The sequence below is a fragment of the Mesoplodon mirus genome (assembly GCF_964341445.2).
Source record: "Mesoplodon mirus genome assembly, chromosome: 4".
NCBI classification, from domain to species: Eukaryota; Metazoa; Chordata; class Mammalia; order Artiodactyla; family Ziphiidae; genus Mesoplodon; species Mesoplodon mirus.
This window is the reverse complement of record NC_138979.1, coordinates 55674316-55696485: the sequence shown is the minus strand read 5'-3', so window position 1 is coordinate 55696485 and position 22170 is coordinate 55674316. Positions and strand designations below refer to the sequence as shown.

General features: G+C 52.9%; 1 protein-coding gene across 6 annotated transcripts in view; it reads left to right on the top strand.

Moving 5' to 3' along the window:
- Positions 1–20616, top strand: part of IGDCC4 (immunoglobulin superfamily DCC subclass member 4) — a 37913-nt gene extending 17297 nt beyond the window's left edge. The window contains exons 4-20 of one of the 6 annotated variants that reach the window (XM_082616683.1): positions 45–181; positions 1514–1654; positions 4903–5058; positions 5783–6196; positions 6712–6876; positions 7425–7562; positions 8448–8618; positions 9586–9825; positions 9957–10058; positions 11577–11760; positions 12428–12555; positions 14093–14263; positions 14526–14663; positions 15414–15519; positions 16016–16244; positions 16989–17150; positions 17697–18184. In XM_082616683.1, coding sequence (XP_082472809.1) covers positions 45–181; positions 1514–1654; positions 4903–5058; positions 5783–6196; positions 6712–6876; positions 7425–7562; positions 8448–8618; positions 9586–9825; positions 9957–10058; positions 11577–11760; positions 12428–12555; positions 14093–14263; positions 14526–14663; positions 15414–15519; positions 16016–16244; positions 16989–17150; positions 17697–18107 — 3193 coding nt within the window. In that variant the 3' untranslated portion in view covers positions 18108–18184. Of the gene's footprint in view, positions 1–44; positions 182–1513; positions 1655–4902; positions 5059–5782; positions 6197–6711; positions 6877–7424; positions 7563–8444; positions 8619–9585; positions 9826–9956; positions 10059–11576; positions 11761–12427; positions 12556–14092; positions 14264–14525; positions 14664–15413; positions 15520–16015; positions 16245–16988; positions 17151–17696 lie in introns of all 6 variants that reach the window. The other 5 variants (XM_082616682.1, XM_082616685.1, XM_082616684.1 and 2 more) reach the window with 5 other exon arrangements.
- Positions 20617–22170: the final 1554 nt, after the last annotated feature.

The window sequence follows — 22170 nt, the reverse complement described above, 5'->3', positions numbered from 1 at the left end:
GGAGCCCCTGCCCACCTCACAGGTGCCCTCTCTCTCTTCCCAAGGCTCATCACCCTTCCCAATGGGGTCCTCCAGATCCTGGACGTTCAGGAAGGTGATGCAGGCTCCTACCGCTGCGTGGCCACCAACTCCGCAAACCAGCGCTTCAGCCAGGAGGCCCTCCTCCGCGTGGCCCACAGAGGTAAGGGGGCTGGCTGGGTGCGGAAACCTGGGGGTTTCTGGAGTCGGCCATTTTGGAGCTGGGCGGGGCCTCAAGTAGTCCAAGGCCTGCCTTCAAATAAGTGACTGGCGAGGCGATAAAGCCCAGAGAAGGCAGTGCCACCCAACAAGTCAGAGATAGAACTGGGGCAGGAACCCAAGACTCCCAGTTCAGGGCTCTCTTCCTGCGAGGCTCTGTGGAGCGTCCAGGGCTGGGGAGGTGAGGCGTTCGTGGAGGAGTGTCGGTGCCCTGAAGCCCTGGTCCCCGGCCCTCTGTGTGCCCTGAAGGGGATTCACCCTGCTGCTGCTTGCTGTGCCTCTGGCTCCTGATGGTCTGGGGCTCGTGTTCTCTCCATTTCTCTGAAAATCTCCCGTCCCAGGGTGATGCAGTAGGAAGGACACAGGCTTTAGGGTCAGAACGACCTGGTTTGAATCCTGCCTTCTCTACTCACCATCTGCGTGACCCTGGGTTCCTTATCAAATGTCCAGCTCAGGGAGGTGGTGAGAATCGCTGAGATGAGATTGGGAAGTGCCTGGTGCCTAGCAAGTGCTCAGTAGATCTCACTCCGGGCCTCCGACAAGGGCCTCTCCCTTGCCTCCCTTTGCCATGGCATCTCCCCTCGACCCCCGCCCCTCCGTTCATCTCTTCCCATCCCCCTCCTCATCCCCTACACCTCCACTCCTACCCTGCTTCTTAGGGCTTAGCTGACGCGCTGAGTCTGTCTGGTGCGCTCTCCCTCCAGTGCCCGGGGTCTCTGCCTCCACCTGCTGGACAAACAGGGTATTCACCATGTTGACCCAGGGACCCAGGGTCACACAGAACTTGGCAGAGAAGTAGTGCTCGGGGGGCTGCCAGGCTGGCAGAAACTCGAACCCATCCCCTGCCTTTCCCACGTGGGAATCGAGGCCCTCTGGAGAAACGACTTGCTAGAACTAGAAGCTATAACTGTTGACTCCAAGTCCAGACTCCAAGTCTACTCTTTTTTTTTCTTTTGTTTTAAACTGGGGTATAGTTGTTTCCAAGTCTACTCTTGACCCTGCTGGTTCTCTGCCTGGAGGGTGGGTTCAATCTGACAGGGGAGAATGGGGTTGGTGTGTCGGAGGTCAGGTTATTCCTCTCCTGGCTCCCAGAGAAAGAGCTCTGAGTTCCAGTCCCAGCTCTGCTGAACTACGCAGCTGCTTTCCCATCTGTCAGATGGAACCCTGGCTGCTCCCTGCCCCACCTGCCTCACCAGGTGACTGTGCGCATCAGGTGAGGTGCTGCATGTGAAGACGCCTGATGGTAAGGCTGCCTGCTGGCCTGCCCTCTCTCCAGGGTCCCTGGCATCCATCGGGGGGCAGGACGTGGTCATTGTGGCAGCCCCGGAGAACACCACCGTGGTGTCTGGCCAGAGTGTGGTGATGGAGTGTGTGGCCTCTGCTGACCCCACCCCTTTCGTGTCCTGGGTCCGACAGGGTAAGTGGAGGGAGGGGACCTGAGGGCATGGGAGAGGAAGGGTGTGGCATCTCACGCATCCCCAAGTCAAGGAGCTCTAAGGGTGACCATGCAATGGTCACAGACCTTTGGTGTGGTAGGAACTAACTCCTGTCCCAGGGCTGAGTGTGGGTAGGGAGCCTGGACAAAATTAATCATCAATCCGTGTAGCAAGTTTCCTTTACGAAGCGCGCTAAGTCTGCCACTCAACAAAAGCCCTCTTGAGACCTTACTTGGGGGGTGGGGCACTGGGCTCGGTTTTCCACGTTATGTTTCCAGTCCTCACAACACTGAATGTGTGAGAGCTGGAAAGGGGCCAGCGAGTCAGGTGGAACTTGGACCCGCTGCTGGTCTGTTTAACTACACAGCACCTCCTGGTCCACCCAGTGTGCTGCCGCCTTTGTGTGCCTGGCTTCATGCTGGGCACAGTGAATAAAAACGGGGGGGCCTACCCTCTGAACTCACAGTCTGTGCCAGGGAGATAAGCACACATCCATGACGGGACGCTTGACAGTATCAGGCAGCAAGTGATGAGTGCCAGGTGGAGATGCGTTACAGGAGATGTTATCGATGCTATCGGGGTAATGAGGGTGCCGGCCAAACGTCACCTTGCAGTCTACTGAGCATGCAACCTACTCTCCTGCTGGAGCCCTTGGAGGAGGGTAGGGGCCAGGGCTCTTATTCCCAGTGGGCAGATGAGGAACCTGAGGCTCAGAGAGGAAGGTGGAAAGCCAGGACCCAAACTTTAGAGCCTGTTCTCTTTCTGGTACACCACCCCTTACAGCCCTGTATGGAAGAAAAGCAAGGATTACTTTTGTTTCCATTTGAGATAAGAAGTGACTTGTGCCAAGTTGATGGCAGAAGTAAGTCTTAAACCCAGCTCTTTTTTTTTAAAATGTAGTTATTTGGCTGCGCCGGGTCTTAGTTGCAGCACGCGGCATCTTTGTTGCAGCATACGGAATCTTTTAGTTGTGTCATGTGGGATCTAGTTCCCCGATCAGGGATCGAACCTGGGCCCTCTGCATTGGGAGCTCAGAATCTTACCCACTGGACCACCAGAAAGTCCCAAACCCAGCTCTTTTTACCCTTTTTCCCCTGGTTCAGTATACGACCCCACACTGCCTCCTTTTTGTAAGTTTGTATCTCACATTCAAGACTATATCATGATGAGTACATAGAGTTTAAAGAAAAATAATAACCCAAATGACTGCATACCCCCACCGAGCTGCTGAGAAAGAACAGTGCTGGTGTCTGTGCCTCCCTGACCTGCCCGGCCTCCTTGGACTTGTGACACTTGCCTAGTTAGGGGGATCCTGGGGCCAGCAGGACCCTCATACTATTATTGCAGTAAGCCTGTGGTGTCACCCAGAAGTTCTATTATCAGTGTTTCCCAAATGCTGACCAGGCATCAAGATGACCCAGGGAGCTTCTTTTTTTTTTTTTTTAGTTTTTATATTTTAAAAAAATTTTTATTGGAGTATAGTTGATTTACAATGTTGTGTTAGTTTCAAGTGTACAGCAAAGTAAATCAGTTATACAGATACATATAGCCACTCTTTTTTAGGTTCTTTTCCCATATAAGTCATTACAGAGTATTAGGTAGAGTTCCCTGTGCTATATACAATAGGTCCTTATTAGTTGTCTATTTTATATATAGTAGTGTGTACTATATGTCAGTCCCAATCCCAGGGAGTGTCTTAAAACTGCAGACTCCCTCCATTTATGCCTGGAGAGTCATGACCCAGGATTTTTAATGCTTAACAAGTGTCCGAGGTCCTTCTACAGAAAGTGTGGTCTTTGGACCTACCTCCTGGGCATAGTTAGAAATGCAGAATCTGGGGTGCCCTAGGCCTCTACATCTTAACAAGGTCTCCTGAGATTCTGTGATTTGTGTACACAGTAAGGATTTGAGAATTGCTGTCCCAGAGGGTCCTGACACCTGTGGCTCTGGGATCTCACTTGGAGAAACTCTGCTAATAGCACTCCTGGACAGAGACTGGGAAGAGAGAAGCTGGAAAAGGACTTCATTCCTGCCCCTGGGCACTGTTCCTTTTCTAGGAACTTACTCCACTAAGTCAGAGGAGGGGCATCGCTTTTTTGTTTTGTTTTGTTTTGTTTTGTTTTCTTCTGATGGCAAAAGTTGTAAGTATTCATTGTAGAAAACTAGGGAAAAGGATAAACAGAAAACATCCCACCACTCGGAGATTAAAATTGTTAACATATGAGCATATTTTCTTCCAGATTTTTTTCTATGCACGTGTACATTCTTCCCCAAAATTGAAAGCATGCTATACTTACAATTCCAAGTCCTATTTTCATTCAACAGTATATCATAAACATCTCCCCATCTTTAAAACTTTTTCGAAAATAATTTTAATAACTATGATAGTCCATCATTTGAATGTCACCATAATTTAAGTTGCTAGTTCCTGCTGTTGAATTTTTAAGTCCTTCCCAGTTGTCCACTATTACAGTTAACACTGCAGTGATCAGCCCCGTTCACAGCTCCCCACCACAGAGTGCCCACAAGTGGAATCCTGGCTTCAAGGTCAAGGTGGAGCCCCTGTTAGCCCTATCAGCATTTACCCTTTCTCAGGCATTGCAACATACTATTTTTAAAAACTTTCCCAATTTGATAGGTGAAAACGAATATCTGTGTTTTGATGTGCATTTCTTTGATTTTGTGAAGTTGAACACTTTTTTGTTTATTGACCATTTGCATTTCTTCCCTGGATTTTCTGTTCAGGTCCATAAGGGAAGGGCTTTTAAAATGGTTTTCACTTCACATCAAGATAAAAGTCTGCACAGATTCAGATCTTTGGTTCTGGTCCAGAACTTTCCAGCCGTATGTTCACCATAGCACTGGGCTAAGACCATATGGGAGGAGTGTCCTTCTTGAGAGAAATGAATTTAATAATAACGGTAATGGTAATAACTGACTGGTATACCGAGCACTTCTTATGTGCCTGCATTGTGCCAGCCAGTCCCACAGACTTTATTCGTTACACTCTCAGAGCAGCCTGTCCAGCGAGGGACCATCTCCCCATTTTACAGACAGAGACACTAAGGGCTCAGAGGAAGTCATCGGTCTAGCAAGTGGAGGAACTGAGATCCCAGCCAGCGACTGTTGTGTTCTCTTAACCCGGGTGTAGAGGGTCTCCCGAGGTCCGGAGAGTGGATGGAGGGGCAGCCCTCAGCTCTCCCCTCCAGCGCTCTCCCTCCTCCCGCAGATGGGAAGCCCATCTCCACCGATGTCATCGTCCTGGGCCGCACCAACTTACTAATCACCAGCGCGCAGCCCCGGCACTCTGGCGTCTACGTCTGCCGAGCTAACAAGCCCCGCACGCGCGACTTCGCAACCGCAGCCGCAGAGCTCCGCGTGCTGGGTGAGGAGGGGAGGAGGGTGAGGGGGGGCGGAGGATCGCGGAGTAGGTGTCGGGGAGACCGGACTGGGGCGGGTTAGCTAGGGCGAGGCCGGGAGGAGAGGGGAGGGGGGTAAAGGGGTGAGTGGGTGTGTCAGAGGGACTGAGGGGCGGTGCTGGAGGATGAAGGAGGGATAGGGCGTGGGGTGGGGCATTGGAGGGGACAGACTAGGTAATTAGAGGAGAGGAAGTGGTGGAAAGAGATTGGAGGATGGAGTGGGGGCAGAGGGGAGGGGTGGTCTGGGTGCGACCCAGGTAATGTGGGGAGGGGTGGGACTGAGGTTATTGAGTGGAGATGGAGTGGTCTGGGTGGAGAAAACTGGGGGCAGGGTTGCTCAGGGCTGGCAGAGGGGTAAATCTGATAGGTAAGGGATACTGGGAGGTAGGGGAGAAGGAAATGGTAAGTGCGGGAGCAGGGTTAGATCCAGGAGGAACCAGGGTATTTAGGGGAGGCCGAGGAGGCCTGGGGACAACTCGGAGAGAGAAAGAGAAAGGTCAGTGTGGGGCTGGGGTAAAAGGCGGAAGAGAGCTAGAGCTGCACTGCCGAGGGTATTTTGAGGGGACGGGTGAGTCAGGAAGAGGTTAGCATGAGTGGAGGGGATGCGGGAGTCCGTCGGGTATTGGGGGGCGGGAGCCGGGGCCCCTAGTGGCCGGAGCGCGCGGTCAGCGTCCCCCTCCCCTCCCCCAGCCGCCCCTGTCATCTCGCAGGCGCCGGAGGCGCTGTCGCGGACGCGGGCGAGCACCGCGCGCTTCGTGTGCCGCGCGTCCGGGGAGCCGCGGCCCACGCTGCGCTGGCTGCACGACGGAGAGCCGCTGCGGCCCAACGGGCGCGTCAAGGTGCAGGGCGGCGGCGGCAGCCTGGTCATCACGCAGATCGGCCTGCAGGACGCTGGCTACTACCAGTGCGTGGCCGAGAATGGCGCGGGCACGGCGTGCGCCGCCGCGCCTCTGGCAGTCGTGGTGCGCGAGGGGCTGCCCAGCGCCCCCACACGGGTCACCGCCACGCCGCTGAGCAGCTCCGCCGTTCTGGTGGCCTGGGAGCGGCCCGAGCTGCACAGCGAGCAGATCATCGGCTTCTCCCTCCACTACCAGAAGGCACGGGGTAAGTCTCCCCGGGGCTAAGAGGCCCCAGCAAAGACCTACGCGGGGGCTCTGGTGGGCGGGGAGGGGCGCGGCACAGGCTGGATGATTGAAGGGTTGCCTTTGGGGATAGGATACAACGGGATGGGGTGGGGGCCCACAGGAGAGACCTGTGTAGAAATGGGGTAGTACATTTCTCCCTCAGCCACAGTTTGTTATAAGAGAGGAGAGGGAGGATGCTTCTCCTCGCAGGGAAAATGGCTTGGCATTCCTGGAGCCAGCTTGTTAATTGCAGCAGGAGTCACTTCAGTTAGAGGCTAGAAGAGACTTCCTAACCAGTGGAGGAATTAATACTGTGGGACTAGAAGTCAGGGGAGTTTATACTCTCCCACCGAGATTATCTGGAATGATTTAGCTATAAAGAGACTATTCTAGGGACTGGGCCAATATGAAGGATCCCTAGACAGCTTCCAGCTGGCAAGCCCTCAGGGGTTGCCCTGTGACAGACCATTTGTCCTCTAACCCTAATCCACTCAGGCATGGACAATGTGGAATACCAGTTTGCAGTGAACAATGACACCACTGAGCTACAGGTTCGGGACCTGGAACCCAACACAGACTACGAGTTCTACGTGGTGGCCTACTCGCAGCTGGGGGCCAGCCGCACCTCCACCCCAGCACTGGTCCACACACTGGATGATGGTAGGGCCTCTGCACCTGCAGTGGGCACCTTGGGGCCCAGAGAATTCCCTGGGGATGGTAGCTCAGCTTCTCTTTACTAGTGTTCGCCAAGGCACTTTTACCTGCCTTATGCCATATTTTGTGCCCTGTAAGGGAGTGGGCGAGGGTTCTTCTCCTTAATTTACAGTTGGGAAAACTGAGGCCCAGAAAATTAGTGACTTGCCCAAGGTCAGTAGTACAGCTGGGACTTGAGCCCAGGTCTCATGATTGCCTGTGTCAGTTGGCCCTTCTCCCCGACACCCACGTACCATCCAGTCAGACAGGAGCCAGTGACAATCCATCGGACGTAGATGATTGTGCCCCCAACCTTATTCTGGCTTCAGGGTGGGAAGGATGCCCCCTCATCTCCAGCTTGGGGCTCCCCTGAGAGGCTCCCTTTCCTCCCTCAGATCCTGGTCCTGGGCCTACTTCTGACTTGCTGTGTGACCTGGGCAAGTCTCTGACCGCTCCTGGGCCTCAACCTTCCACGTCGGTGGAGCAGAGCTCACGTTGATGTTCTTCTGTCTCAGTCCCCAGTGCAGCGCCCCAGCTCTCCCTGTCCAGCCCCAACCCCTCGGACGTCAGGGTGGTGTGGCTGCCCCTGCCCCCAAGCCTGAGCAATGGGCAGGTGGTGAAGTACAAGATAGAGTACGGTTTGGGAAAGGAAGGTGAGTGGGGGCAGGACCCGGGCTCCACCTGGCTGGGAATCATTGGCGTGAAGGGTTGATCAGAGTGGCTGGGGGCCTGAGCGGAGCTGTGGAGTAGGGCAAGGTGAACCTGGAAAAGGGGAAGGTGGGCTGGGGGTTGGGAGGGCAGGAGAGAAAGGGAAGGCAAAGAGGGCTAGCTCAAGACAGGGGGAGGCCTGGGGTCTAGCCCCAGCTCCTCTACGGCTGCGGCTGCGGCTGCGGCTGCGGCGCGTAATCCTGTTGAGTCCCTGCCGCTGTCTCTTTGTCTGTGAAATGAGGCAGGTAACCTAGGTAGTCCCTGGGGTCCCTTCCAGCTCAAAAAGCAGATGAGGGATAGGGAGGTGGAGGGTGTGCTTGTGGGACTGAGAGAAATGAGGCATGGGGGTGTGTGTGTTAGGACAGATGTCAGGGATCTAGGGGAGGAGGTGTGAAAGGGATGGAGAGATTGGAGAAGGCGAGTGGCTGGGGGCCGGAATGAGGGTGGGGAGGGAGGGAAGGGTGAGGAAGGGGGCTTGGGTGGTTGGCAGGGCTCCGGAAAGTAGGTGGTGCTTGATGGCCTTCACAGCCAGCGCCTCGTGCCCGCACCCTGGTGTGTGCAGGGAGGGGATGGTTACTGACAGCTCCTGGGGCCGGGGGGAGTGTGTGCCATGATTCTCCCCGCTCTGAGCCGAGGCTGATGGCTGTGTCAGCCAGAGTTGGAGGCCCAGGAGTCAGCCCTGGAGCATGGCGTCTGTCCGGGCACTGAGGGTCTCAGTCTCCGATGGGCCCTGAGGAACCAGGACCTGAGGTGGAAAAGTCGGTGTAGGGGAGTTTAGGAGTCCTGGTCCTTAGGTGGCCACCCAGAGCCAGTCTCTTCTGTCCCAGCAGATCAGATTTTCTCCACTGAGGTGCCAGGGAACGAGACACAGTTTACACTGAACTCGCTTCAGCCCAACAAGGTGTATCGAGTGCGGATTTCGGCCGGCACAGGGACCGGCTACGGGGCCCCCTCCCAGTGGATGCAGCACAGGACGCCCAGTGTGCACAACCAGAGCCACGGTACGGGGTCAGAGGGGACAATCGGGGTGATGCGTGTACCTATGTATGTATGTGTATGTTTGCCCTTGGAACCCAGACCCAGCCGCCTCCTCCATCAGAGACGTTCCATGGCTCCCCCTGCTCGATGGGCAAGGGAGGATGGGTGAAGAGGCGAAGGGCTGGCCTTTGCAGACACCCCTGAGCTCGTGTTTCCTTTCCATCTGCTGTGTGACTTTGGACAGACCATTCACAACTCTAAGACTTCATTTACTGCCAGGTGTGGCATGAGGATTAAATAATGTAAACAAAATGTTTAGTACATAATTAAAACTTGTAAAATAGTAGCTGCTTCCATGATTATGATCGTTGTGGGTTTGGTTGAGAGGCCCAATAGTAGAGTGGTTAAATGCAGTCAAAACCTGGTACACATACTATCTGTGTGATGTTGGGCAAGTTACTTTTACGAGCCTCAGTTTTCTTATCTGTAAAACAGGGATAATAGTACTTTTGTTATTTTATAGGGTTGTGAGAATAAAGTTGAAATACATGGTACAAAGTACTCAGAACAGCATCAGACACATAGTGAGCTGCCCCACTCTTGGGCTTCCAAGTAGGGCTCCCCACTTCCAATGGCTCCATCCCTCCTTCCCGGCTTTAGCAATCCCTGTGATCCCCTACCTGCCGGTACTCATGCATTCATTCCTTCAGAAGAATTCTAGAGCCCTACTCTAAGCGAGGTGCTGTCAGCCCTGCCCCAGAGGTGCTCCTTGCTAACCTCTTTGCAAATGCCCAGGAGACATCCCTGCATTCCCTGCACTTGTGGAAGAGTGAGGTGTCCTCTAGACCGAGCCTGGGCCTGGCCCTTAGGCCGGTGGCTGAATGGTGATGCACTGGGAGAAGGCTGGCAAGACTGTCACTCAACGCTGTCTTCCTGCTTTTTGCTTCCTCATGTCTCTTCCCTCCTCCCTTCCTGCTCCTCTGCCCGCAGTCCCTTTTGCCCCTGCAGAGCTGAAGGTACGGGCGAGGATGGAGTCCCTGGTCGTATCATGGCAGCCACCCCCTCACCCCGCTCAGATTTCTGGCTACAAACTGTACTGGCGAGAGGTGGGGACAGAGGAGGAGGAGGCAGATGGCGAGGGCCCTCCAGGGGGCCGTGGAGACCAGCCTTGGGATGTGGGGCCTGTCCGGCTCAAGAAGAAAGTGAAGCAGTATGAGCTGACCCAGCTAGGTGAGGAGGGCCGGGTGGGGAGGGATGAGATGGACATAGCTCCAGCGGGAGACTGGACAAGCGGGGTCAGTGGCTGGAGATGACCCCAGAGGTTCCTCTAGCCAGTGAGTGACCCCCATGACCTTCCCCAGTCCCTGGCCAGCTGTACGAGGTGAAGCTCGTGGCATTCAACAAACACGAGGATGGCTATGCGGCAGTGTGGAAGGGCAAGACGGAAAAGGCTCCCACCCCAGGTGAGGGGGCTGGGGAAGCGGGGGAGGAGGTCTCAGTCAACAGGTCTGTGTGTGGCCTCCTTTCCCTTTCCTCTGGGCCAGCTCTGGTGGTCAGGTTGTCTGGAAGCTTCAGCCACCCGCAAACCCATTCTACTAGGCTCTTCTAGGTTACAGAGAGAAGCTCCAGCCTGTGAACTGTCTTGTAGGTCTGCTTACCGTGTTTTCATTATCCATGAACAGTGCTAATATGGAAGGTTTGGACAGAGAAAAACCCCATGGTTCATCAGTGACTTCTGACTCCAAGTTTGACCTTTAAACAATTTTTAAAATACATCCACCTACATTTGCACCGTCTATCAGATTATTCCTCTGCTCTAGGCAGGGAGGGTATCCCTTTGTGGCCCACCAGGAAACTGAGGCTCAGGATCTTAGTTGGGGCTGCTGCAACAAAACATTATAGACTGGGTGGCTTGAACAACCAGTTCTGGAGGCCAGAAAGTCCAAGATCGAGACCCCAGCAGAGCCAGTGTCTGGTGAAGACCTGCTTCCTGGTTCATAGACCATAGGCCATCTTCTCGCTGTGTCCTCACATGGCAGAAAGAGGGTTGGAGAGTTCCCTGGGGTCTCTTTTATAAGGGCACTGTTATAGACTGAAAATGTGTGTCACCCCAGAATTCATATGCTGAAACCCTCCACTCCAATCTGATGTAATAGGAGGTAATTAGGATTAGATGATGTCATGAGGGTGGAGCCTTCATGAATGGGATTAGCACCCTTATAAGAGTCACAAGAGAGCTTGCTTCCCTTTTCTGCTCTGAAGATACAGTGAGAAGTCAATAGTCTATAACCCAGAAGAGGGCCTTCACCAGAACTTGACCATGCTGGCACCCTGATCTCAGACTCCAGAACTGTGAGAAATAAATTTCTGTTGTTTATAAGTCACCCAGTCTACGGTTGTTTGTTATAGTAGCCTGAACAGACAAAGACAGGCACTAATCCCTAAGACAGGACCCACCATATGTTCAAATTTCAACATATGAACTTTGGGGGGACACAAACATTCATTCCATGAAACTTTTCCATGTCCTTTACAAACATTAACTAATTTAATCCTCATAACAACCCTATGAGGTGTTGGTACTATTATCTGCCCCCACTGACAGAATGAGGAATGGAGACACAGAGAGGTTAATTAACTTCTCCATAGTCACACAGCTACTAAGTGGCAGAGTTGGAATTTGAATCAGGGCAGCCTGGCTCCAGAATCTGTGCTCTTAATTGCCATGATTTGCTGTCTCTCTCTATTACATTCCTACATACTAGTGTTCCACAGTCTGCTATCTGTACACTCTTGGCAAAAATCACTTAAATTCTTGGGAGCCTCAGTTTCCTCATCTGTGAAGTGAGAATGGTGCCACCCAACTCACAGGATCAAAAGAGACTGGGTGAAAGAAAGTGCCCTGGGAACTGCAAACCACTATACATACTGAGGGATGAGTATCCTTCCTCCATTCCCACACTCTAATTTTCACCCTCCAGACCTGCCCATCCAGAGAGGGCCACCCCTGCCCCCCGCCCATGTCCATGCGGAATCAAACAGCTCCACATCCATTTGGCTTCGGTGGAAAAAACCAGACTTCACCACAGTCAAGATTGTCAACTACACGGTGCGCTTCAGCCCCTGGGGGCTCAGGAATGCCTCGCTGGTCACCTATTACACCAGGTGGGAAGAGGGGGCTGATGCTGCGAAGGGGGAGGAAGAGCAGACGGTGGGGAAGAAGGCAGAAGGTGGTGATGAGGAGAGGGGACCTGGGGGTTCAGGGACATTTCATGACTCATGTGTTAAACTGGGGGCACATTGAGGGTCTGATGACCAGATGGTGACAGATGGAAAAGGGGCGTCCATCCAGTCCTGTCCCCTCACAGGAGAGCCTTGTACTCAACCCTAGGAAACGTCACGCAGGACAGACCTATTTCTTCAACTTCACGTGATGGGGAAGAGACAGCCCAGCTGCTGTCCTGAGAGGTCCCCAGTTAGATGGGGAGACAGAGACCCTGACCTGGGGAGCTGTTTGTTTGGCAGAGGAAACAAAGCATAAAAAGAAATAGATATATACAGCTGCAGCTGAAGTAAAATTAAGTCAAGGAAAAGAAGCATCAGAGATGGTCCCTTGGGTAGAGAATGATGTGGATTAATCCAGGAATGTTTCTGGCTTGGGGATTGGACATGGAGCCTGATACATACATACAGTACATCCAGACCTCTCTGCAGGTCCTCTGGATGGTGTTAGTGGCCCCCATGGGGCTGGGGTAGGGGAGTAGATTTGGAGGGGCCTGCCCTGCTAGGAGGGTGTGCCTGAGAGCCCTTGTCATGTTTCTTGCCTCGGCAGCTCTGGAGAAGACATCCTCATTGGCGGGCTGAAGCCATTCACCAAATACGAGTTTGCGGTACAGTCCCACGGCGTGGACATGGATGGGCCTTTCGGCTCCATAGTGGAGCGCTCCACCCTGCCTGACCGTGAGTGGCCACCAGTCCATCTTTCAGGGAACTCCTTCTTGCCCCAGCATCCCTCTTGTGAAGCGCCCCTCAGAACCCCATTTGCTCTGCATCTCTGTAGGCAGTCTTGTGCTGGTCTTAACCGTTTACTCACGGACATCATAACATAAGATTTAGAGGAGTGGTTTCTTTTAAGAGGCTGTGGGAAGACCTCAGCGAGCTGTGAGGGGGGCCAGGTCTGAAGGCAGGCATCCTGGGCTCTGCGTTTGGGTCTCCGTCATCCCCCTGACACACACTGAGACTTAGGCAGTCCCCTTCCCCACGAAGGGCCTGTGGGTCCTCATCTGTCAAAAGAGAAGATGGGACCATTCGCTTTGCAGATCTGTGACTCTGGAACCCTCTGGAAATGCATCTGAAGACAAGTGGATTTTTGTTCTCACAGCAGAGGCTCTTTGGTGCTTCCAGTCCTCAGACTGCTCACCTTTCTATTGACAGACCTTTGTCCCTGATCTGAAATAGGAAGACGCGTGTAGAGTGGGGTGGGGAGGCCCTCTACCTTCATGGATTCACTTTTTTAAAAACTGCTTGCAAGTTGTTTCTCACCCACACATGACTTCAGTTCTTATGGTCTTAAACTGCGTGTGGAGTTTAGGGAGACCCCGGTGTTTTCTCCAAGGAGACTCTGTGATACTGGATCCCCAGCACAACTGACCAGGCTACAGAGGGGGGAATGTTTTCTCCTTTCGCAAGTGGGGAGACTGGAGCCTGAGAAGCAGAAAGTCACGTAGGATAAAGGAGGGTTCTGGCAGCCCGTGGTGCTGTGGCTCTGTTATGCCTTAGAGCCCTGGGTCCCCATCCCACCCTCTGTTGGGCCTCGAAAACCTGAGCCCCCAAATCTCTGTCCCTTCCCAGCACACCAGCCACCTTGTGTCCCTCCTTCTCCCCCTTCCTCATTCACTCCCACCCCCCAGGATCAACTTCTTCTCTGAATAAAAACCACAAAGCCTTCCAAGGTGCTGCTTCTCCCACTGCGGTTCCCCTGACCCTGAGGACTTGTGCCAGGGGCAGGCGTAGACAGAGGCTACAGAGGGCATCAACCAACTTTACTTGAAGATTTCGGGTGGCAAGGGGAGTTAGGAACGCTAAATGGTAAAATATTTCGAACACTATTTTTATATTAAATGTTACCACGGAATAGATGAATTTAAAAGAAAATGTAAGCCTTCCGAAAACTTCTGAGCTCTGCCCCCAGGTCCCTAGAATACCGAGGGTTCTTCAACCCTTGGAAGTATTTGGGTGTGGAAGTTTGAGGAGCTCTGCTCCAAGGAGTAGAAAAGAGCTTCTGAGAGGGGAGGAATGGTGCTGAAGCCCCCTCCTCAACTGTATTCCAGAACTTCCCCAGTGAGAGACCAGACCTCATTCTGCTTTGTGGTTTGTGGTTTGTTCCAGTGAAGGAGGAAGCAGGGAGGCTATGTCCTCATGCCCTGGCTCCCAGCTGCCCCCAGAGCTGGGGCTGTCAGTGACCCTGCCTCTCCCCCTCTCCCCTCCTGACCCCCAGGGCCCTCCACACCCCCATCTGACCTGCGCCTGAGGCCCCTGACGCCATCCACCGTTCGGCTGCACTGGTGCCCCCCCTCGGAGCCCAACGGCGAGATCGTGGAGTATCTGATTCTCTACAGCAGCAACCGTACCCAGCCTGAGCACCAGTGGACCCTGCTCACCACCGAGGGTGAGGGCTCGCGCCCCAGGGCATCTGAGCAAGAGTTTCCCCACCCTCTCCCCACTTTGCAGCCTCCCCAGTGGCTGGTTAGTAGTGAGCTCGCCGCTGAGGTTTGTTCTAGGAGGAGCAGGCAGAAGCTACTGCCTGAGTGGGAGAAGCAGATTCTCTCAGGGCCACTTCCCAGCCCATCCCTGCAGCCCACCCCAACCCAGTTCACCAACCCTGCTCTCCCTGCCTTCCCCACGCCGCCCCCACCCCACCCCCCGCACAGGAAACATCTTCAGTGCTGAGGTCCACGGCCTCGAGAGCGACACTAGGTACTTCTTCAAGATGGGGGCGCGCACGGAGGTGGGGCCTGGGCCCTTCTCTGGCCTGCAGGATGTGATTACTCTCCAGGAAAAGCTCTCAGGTAAGAGGCAGGAAGGCAGGAAGGGGTGGGGTCCATCCTGGGGCAGCCCAAGCTCTCCAGAGGCCCCCCCCACACACAGTTGACTTCTAACCCAAAAGCCATCTCTTCCAAGGTCCTGCCTCTGGGCATGACTACACTTTCATTGTTTTAGACAAGTGCCCTCTTCATCTGGTGTGGAGAGGACAAATTTGAAGGGAAGATGGGTGTGGTTCAGTGGTGATTCAGTTGAGAGGTCAGATTTGCGGGAGACTGGCTTGGTTTCTTTGGGAGATTGCTTTGATTGGAGAACTGGCTTGGAAAGGTGATGAGATTTATGGGGTGGAGGTCTTGGGCAATGGGACTGGCTATGTAATCTGCAGGGCCCGGTGTGAAAGGGAAATGTGGGGCCCCTTATTTAAAAAGGGGGAAGAATTTCCAGATGGTGACAGCAGAGCATTAAACCAAGCCCAGAGCCCTTCTAAGCATGGGCCACGTGCCCCTGCAAAACCAGCCCTGTTAGGCAGGCAAGAGGTGTGTTTCAGGCCAGGCTGATGGGGAGGAACTACAACTTCCGGATGTCCAGTGAGAGAGACGTAGTGGTGGTCTCTGTGAGTCCATGGGGCCCTCCTGTCCTTGCGTGAGAAGATTTCACATGTCCAAAGGGTGAGACTCAGGCCAGGGGTCTCTGGAGGAAGCTGCAAGTCCTGGTCTATGAACCCTGGGTTCTCTCCTGTCCTCCATCTGTTCTGTTCCCTCCCTCTCCCCCGCCAGACTCTTTGGACGTGCACTCTGTCACGGGCATCATCGTGGGCGTCTGCCTGGGCCTCCTCTGCCTCCTGGCCTGCATGTGCGCTGGCCTGCGCCGTGGCCCCCACCGGTGGGTGAAGGAACCAGTCTGACCACACAGAGGAGAGGTTTCCAGAAGGGCTGCAGAGATGACGGAGCAGGGAAAGTGGCCATGACTTGCTCTGGGCACTCCCAGGAGCCCCACTAAAGTTGACTCTGGGATGAAGGGGTTGGGGGTGATGACCTCATGAGAGTAGGGGGTGGGTTTACGGAAGCCCCCCAGCATATCCCCTCAGCAAGGGCAGGCGTAGGTAGAGCTGCCTCTCTGCCGCTTCCTTGATAGCTGCCAGCATCTTGCAGAGAGGGACTCCAAATCTCCAGATGACTGGAGCCAAGGGAGGAAGGACCCCAGTGTAGTGTCACAGCTGTTTTGAACAATCCCAGAATTTCTTATTCATTGCACAGACTGGGAAATTAAGTCGCAGAGATGGTTAGGAACCTGCCCAGGGATACAGGCTGGACTAGATACTAGTCTCACCCCCACCCCTCTCTTTGACCACTGTTCTGTCCCCCACCTTCCCTTCCAGGGAAGCCCTCCCGGGCCTATCCTCCACGGCCACTGCTGGGAACCCCACGCTGTACTCCCGAGCCCGCCTTGCCCCCCCCAGCCCCCCGGCTGCCCATGAACTGGAGTCCCTTGTGCACCCCCGTCCCCAGGATTGGTCCCCACCGCCCTCAGACATCGAGGACAGGGCTGAAGTGCACAGCCTTATGGGTGGTGGCGGTCCTGACTGCCGGGGTCACTCCAAGAGAAAGGTGAGCCTGGGTAGGTCCGAGCTCCACACTGTGGCTCATGCCCAAATAGGACACCAGGGGGCGCGAGAGCGTAATGTGTGACCCCGTGAGAGAGCCCCTTCCCTCCTCCCCCCTCCCCTTCCTGGGCCAGCTGCAGAAGAAAAGGCACACTCTCCCTCCTCCTTGAAAGGGTTGGGAGGGCAGGGAAGCAGATGGGCCTCCATCCCTGGCAGAATAGGTCAGCCTGGTTCTCAGGAAGGAGGGGAGGGCCCCCGATGGGCTGTCTGCTGTCGGGGTGGCCAGAACACCCAAATCCCTCTTCACCCTGGGAGCTGGGGAGACCTCTAAGACCCGGCTCTCCCCAGTATGGGCAAAAGAGGCTGGTCAGTTTGGAGGTGGTCAAGTGGGACCGGGAACCGGATAAGGTGGGCCCACATAGGGCAGGTCCCCTCCATCCTAGCAGTGGGGGCTCATCCTGCATTCCCTGACCAGCCAGCTCAAACCCCTGAGTCTTTCCTCATCCTTTCCCTGCCTCTGTGGTGAAGGAGACCCTGCCTGGCTCAGAAACCTCTGGGCTTTTCTGCAGGAGGATCTTTCTATCCTCAAATTCACCCCCAGACTCTCAGCCCATTCTGTGCTCCTCCCTACAGCCTTGGGGAGGGAGGTAGCAAGGGGGCCAAGAGAGTCTGTGAAGGGAGCTCCATCCACTTCCCTCTCATACTTCACAGTCAAGCTCTCAGTGCTCCCACTTCTCTTCCTGTGCAGATCTCCTGGGCTCAGCACAGTGGGCTGAGCTGGGCAGGTTCCTGGGCAGGCTGTGAGCTGCCCCAGGCAGGCCCCATGCCCTCGCTGACCCGGGCCCTGCTGCCCCCTGCCGGAACCGGGCAGACGCTGTTGCTGCAGGCTCTGGTGTATGAGGCCATCAAGGTCAGCGTCCTGGGAGGAGGGGGGAGGGAAGGAGAGGAGGGTCCCCGCGTTTGTGCAGAGCAAGTAGTGAATCCTCTGGAGAGCCCTGGTGGTAACTTCCCTGGGGCTAAAAGTCTAGCCAGCAGATCCCTGGAGCCTCTAGAGGTGAGCGGATGGAGGGCAGGCCAGTTTAGGAGAATCTGTATTTCTCTGGGTTGGGGACAATCCCTCCTCAACCTAGACGTAAGTGGGCCACAGCAGAATTACATGGATCTGACGGTGCACCCGGCCTGAGTGCACTCAGCCCTTCCTCCTATTCACTGAGGCCCTGACTGAATCTGGTACTTCTGGAACTCCTCAGCAAGGGCAAATGCGTAGTATTTCCCTGCCTTCCCATGGATCTGATCATCATCTCTTTTAGGACAGTCACTGTTCTTCCTTTACCAACTCCCATGTAATATATAACGGGCTCTGGGCTGGGGGTCAGTCTCTCTGCATCCCAAGAATGATGGTCATTCTTCTGATGGTCACTCTCAGTGATGGTTTTGTGTCCTCTTCTCTGACCAGGGCAATGGGAGGAAGAAGCCGCCCCCAGCCTGCAGGAACCAGGTGGAGGCCGAAGTCATTGTCCACTCTGACTTTAGTGCATCCAAAGGGAACCCTGACCTCCACCTCCAAGATCTGGAACCTGAGGATCCGCTGCCTTCAGAGGCTGCTGACCTCACTTTGGGTGTTATGGATCTCAGGCAAGGGGCAGACTGGCTGGACAGGGAGCTGGGAGGGTGTGAGCAGGCAAGCCCTGGGCCAGACAGACTTACCTGCCTGCCAGAGGCAGCCAGTGCTTCTTGCCCCTACCCGGACCTCCAGCCCAGTGAGGCTCTGCAGGAGGCCCCAGGGAACAGCTGCCAGCCAAAGGCCCCCTGCCCTCCAGCAGCCAGCCCAGGCCTGCCCAGAGCCCCAGTCTCCTCCTCTGCTTAGCTCCCTCAAGGGCACAGTTTGGGGCAGGCTGGTATGGATCATGGGACATGACACGTGTGGCCACACATGTACACGTGTCTGCCTGCAGGTACTGACCATCATCAAGCCATTTGGAGCCTCCTAGGGTGCTTTGGCTCAGGGGAGAGGAAGAAGTGGATTATTCACTGTTCCCCACCCATGCTCTGTGACACATGTGGTAGGCGAGACACACGTGAGGCACAGCTATACGTGCTGTACACGTGTGAAGCGTGTGTGCGTGTGCTGGTTGGTGAGCTGGGAAACCTTGGCCCGGGCAGTGGTCACTACGGCCTACTCCGTCCTCCAGGTCAGGACAGTGCCCAGCCCTGTGGGCCCCCACCTCCGTCACCCAGCCTTTTATTACACACTCTGAGAGTGTCTCCAGTGCCCTGTCTGACAGAGACAGCCCCAGCCCACTTCCTGTCTGGCTGGGCTGAGTGCAAGCAGGCTCTGAATGCCTAACGCTTTAGCTGCATCACCTCTGCCATGTCCCCGGTGCCCAAACTGAGAGGGTGACTCTGGCTCCCCTCAGAGCAACTCTGCATCTAGTGTTGTAATTGGGGAAGTGCCTGGTTTTGAAAATCTGCTTTCTCTTGCTCTCCCCTCCTTCCTCCCCGCTCACTCCTCTAGTGTCTGTCTCCCAGTCGTCCTGCTCTCCCAATCCTATTGCCCTTCTCTTCCTCCCTGATACCCTTTCCTCTCCTCTCTGCGCTCTCTCTGCCTCCTCTTTCCATCTGCCTCTGCTGTCTCTCCCACCTCTCCCACACTGTGTCATGTGGTTCTCCTGCCTGGGTTCAATCTCTGCATCCTTCCCTAACAACGTGACTACCTCATGTCTGTTCAAGGTCAGAGCATGACTCCTGTGTCTGCCATCCACTTCAGCCATCATCCTCCCACCCCCTTCCCATCTGTGCCTCCGTTGGCCCCCTCCTCAGGCAAACTGCCTACCCCCAGTGCAGGTTTGGAAAAGACCTTTCAGCTTCCCTTGCATCTTTCTGCCTGTGATTGAGATCGGAGGGCTCTCCTTGGAGGGGATAAATGCAAGTCATACAAGGGGGTTTTTGAGACAAGGAAAGGGGAACACGACCCAGAAGCTTGGGGTAAAATTACTCCCTCCCTTCTAGGAAGGCAGGCAGATTTGCTGGACGGAGGGGTTTGGGGACCTTCCTTCCCAGTTGAAGCTAGAAGGGTAGAAGGGGATGGAAATTAGGGGTTCCATGGCCCCACCGCTTCCCACTCTGTGCACCTTGAACATGAGCTGACGGCATGGAGGTGGAAGGAATCTCATCCTCTTGCGGTGCTGGAAGGGAGGGCTTCACACAGGACAAGGGTGATGGGCTCATTTCATTTTGTCTTTTCTTTAAATTCAATCCTGAAGTCATTTTCTGTTGACCCACCACACAGGGACAAGCTTGACTTCTGTTTCCTGTGGAGAGAAAACAAGGTCATTTATTTGATTTTGCACCTCAGCCTCTCATAGGAGCATCGAGTATGCGGTCTTTTCTCCCTGCATTCATCTTTTCTAACTGAGCAGCACATCAAGGGTTAACTCTGGCTTCTGGGCCAAATTAGAAATAACCAGTCTATCTTTCCTTTTTTTTTTAAATGGTGAAATGTCTCTCAGCGGAGTTGCAGCTTTCTCAGACCCTTTCAGCATCTGTGTTTATTACACTCGGGTGTCACTCACGTTTGACATCCGCACCTACATTTCCTCCTCCTCCCCCTCCTTCAGGCAGCCTATGATAACACTAAAGATTATTAATGTTGGTTTTGTATCTCATTAGGACAGAATTGTCACTTGTACTATTTCTGTAGCATTCAGCGTTGCTGTGGCTAACACTACTGTATATGTTTCATCAGTGCTCTGAAGGTCAAAAGCCTCATTTTATTTTGCTGGTTTGATTTTTTTATTTTCTAAAGGAAAAAAAAAAAACAAACAAAAACTGCCCTGAATTAAATGGCTGTTTTAACAGTAGGCTCTTAGCATTACACCACATAGTCATTTTTCATGTTCTTGTTTAACAGGCAGTGAGGTTCTGGTTTAAATTAAATAGCTGCAAATGAGACAATTTATAACCCATTTGGTTGGGTGGAAAATTGTTTCTCAAAAGCAAATAAGTAATAAATCTGGTATCTGCCTATAACTCACAGTTGATAAGAAAGTGGCCATTACTCACTAGCATTATATATGATTTGGGCTCTGGGTAATTTGGAAGTGTTAGGTTTGTGTCTTTGCAACAGTATTTTTATTAGAAAAGAGTCCATTGGCCTTTTACAGGGTATTAATCCCTTTGTCATCTACCATCGATGCCTTACGGTTTTTGAGTCTCATTTAAAAACCTTTTCTTGATGCATGACAAGTGTAATCGGTACCTGCTCATTTATTTGTCTGTAGTTTTGCTGTATTATTTAATTATTTTTCCAGTGTTTTCTTCTCTTTACAAGTATGATATTCTTTAGTGTTAAGCCAAGGCATTGATCATGTATCTGTCTCTATAATGAGTTAATAAACTATTTTCCAAAAATGTTCTCTTTTGGAACCAAATGACTAGAATTTCCTCAGCCTTTCTGCACGAGAGAATGTATTTCCTACCAGGATGGGAAATGTTGGTTTTTGAGGGAAAGAGCAGGTGGTTATAAGAAAGAACTGATCTATCTCTGAAAAAAAAAGGTAACCCTTGTACATTGCTGATGGGAATGTAAATTGGTACAGTCACTGTGGAAATCAGTATGGAGGTTTCTCACAAAACTAAAAATAGAACTACCATATGACCCAGCAATCCTACCCCTGGGTATATATCAAAACAAAAACAAAAATGCTAATTTGAAAAGATACATGCACCCTAGTGTTCATAGCAGCATTATTTACAATTGCCAAGATACGGAAGCAATGTGTTTCATCAACAGAGGAATGGATAAAGAAGATGTGGTAAATATATACAATGGAATACTACTCAGCCATAAAAGAGAATGAAATTCTGCCATTTGCAGCAACATGGATGGACTTGGAGGGTATCATGCTAAGTGAAATAAGTCAGGGAAAGACAAATACTGTATGATATCACTTATATGTGGAATCTAAAAAATAAACAAATGAATATAACAAAACAGAAACAGACCCATTAGACATAGAGAGCAAACTAGAGGTTACCAGTGGGGAGAGGAAGCAGAAGGGGCAAGATAGGGGTAGGGGGTTAACAGGTAAAAACTGCTAGGTATAAAATAAGCTACAAGGATATATTGTTCAACACAGGGAATATAGTTATAACTATAATGGAGTATAACCTTTAAAAATTATGAATCACTGTATTGTACACCTGTAACATAATATTGTACATCAAGTATCCTTCAATAAAATAAAATTTCAAAAGAGAACTGGTTACTCAGAATCCTAGGATAGGAACCCTCCCCACCAAAAAAACAAAACCAAAACCAAAAATGAACTGAACCATCTCCCTCCCTCAACAGGCACTTCAGAAAAGCACCTAAATTTAGGAAAGATGCTTTCTTTGATGACACTCTTTTAGGTTCTTCGGGGATCTCTTTCCATCTGGACACACATTTTTTAAGTTTCTTGGGTGCAAGGGAGGAGTGAACCACCAACTCCGGAGATTTGGGCTCAACAACTCTTCTTTGTTAATTCTGGTCTCCAAAATTGCCCATGGCTGCATGTTCACACATGTGGGCACTGTGCCTACAAACTCAGAGACCCATACATGCACTCTCACCTTCACAAACACCCTTGTGTCCATTAACTCAAAACTAAGCACAATAGTCACACACCAAACTCCACACTTACACCCCACACACATCTCAGGATCACAGCTGGCAGCTGCTCTGTTAAGATATTTACAGTGCCTGGAGTGTGGTTGCTTTTCTACTGCAGGGAACCAAGAGCCAGAGGCTGCCCTGCCCAGGACCACCCCCAAAGTGGCTAGTGAGCCAGCCCCAAGTTAATTGACAGATCATAGGGAGAGATACTGCACATTTTGCATGCAGGAGAATAGCCATTATTTGCATATCACTCTCAGAGCAAGCGTTGTGA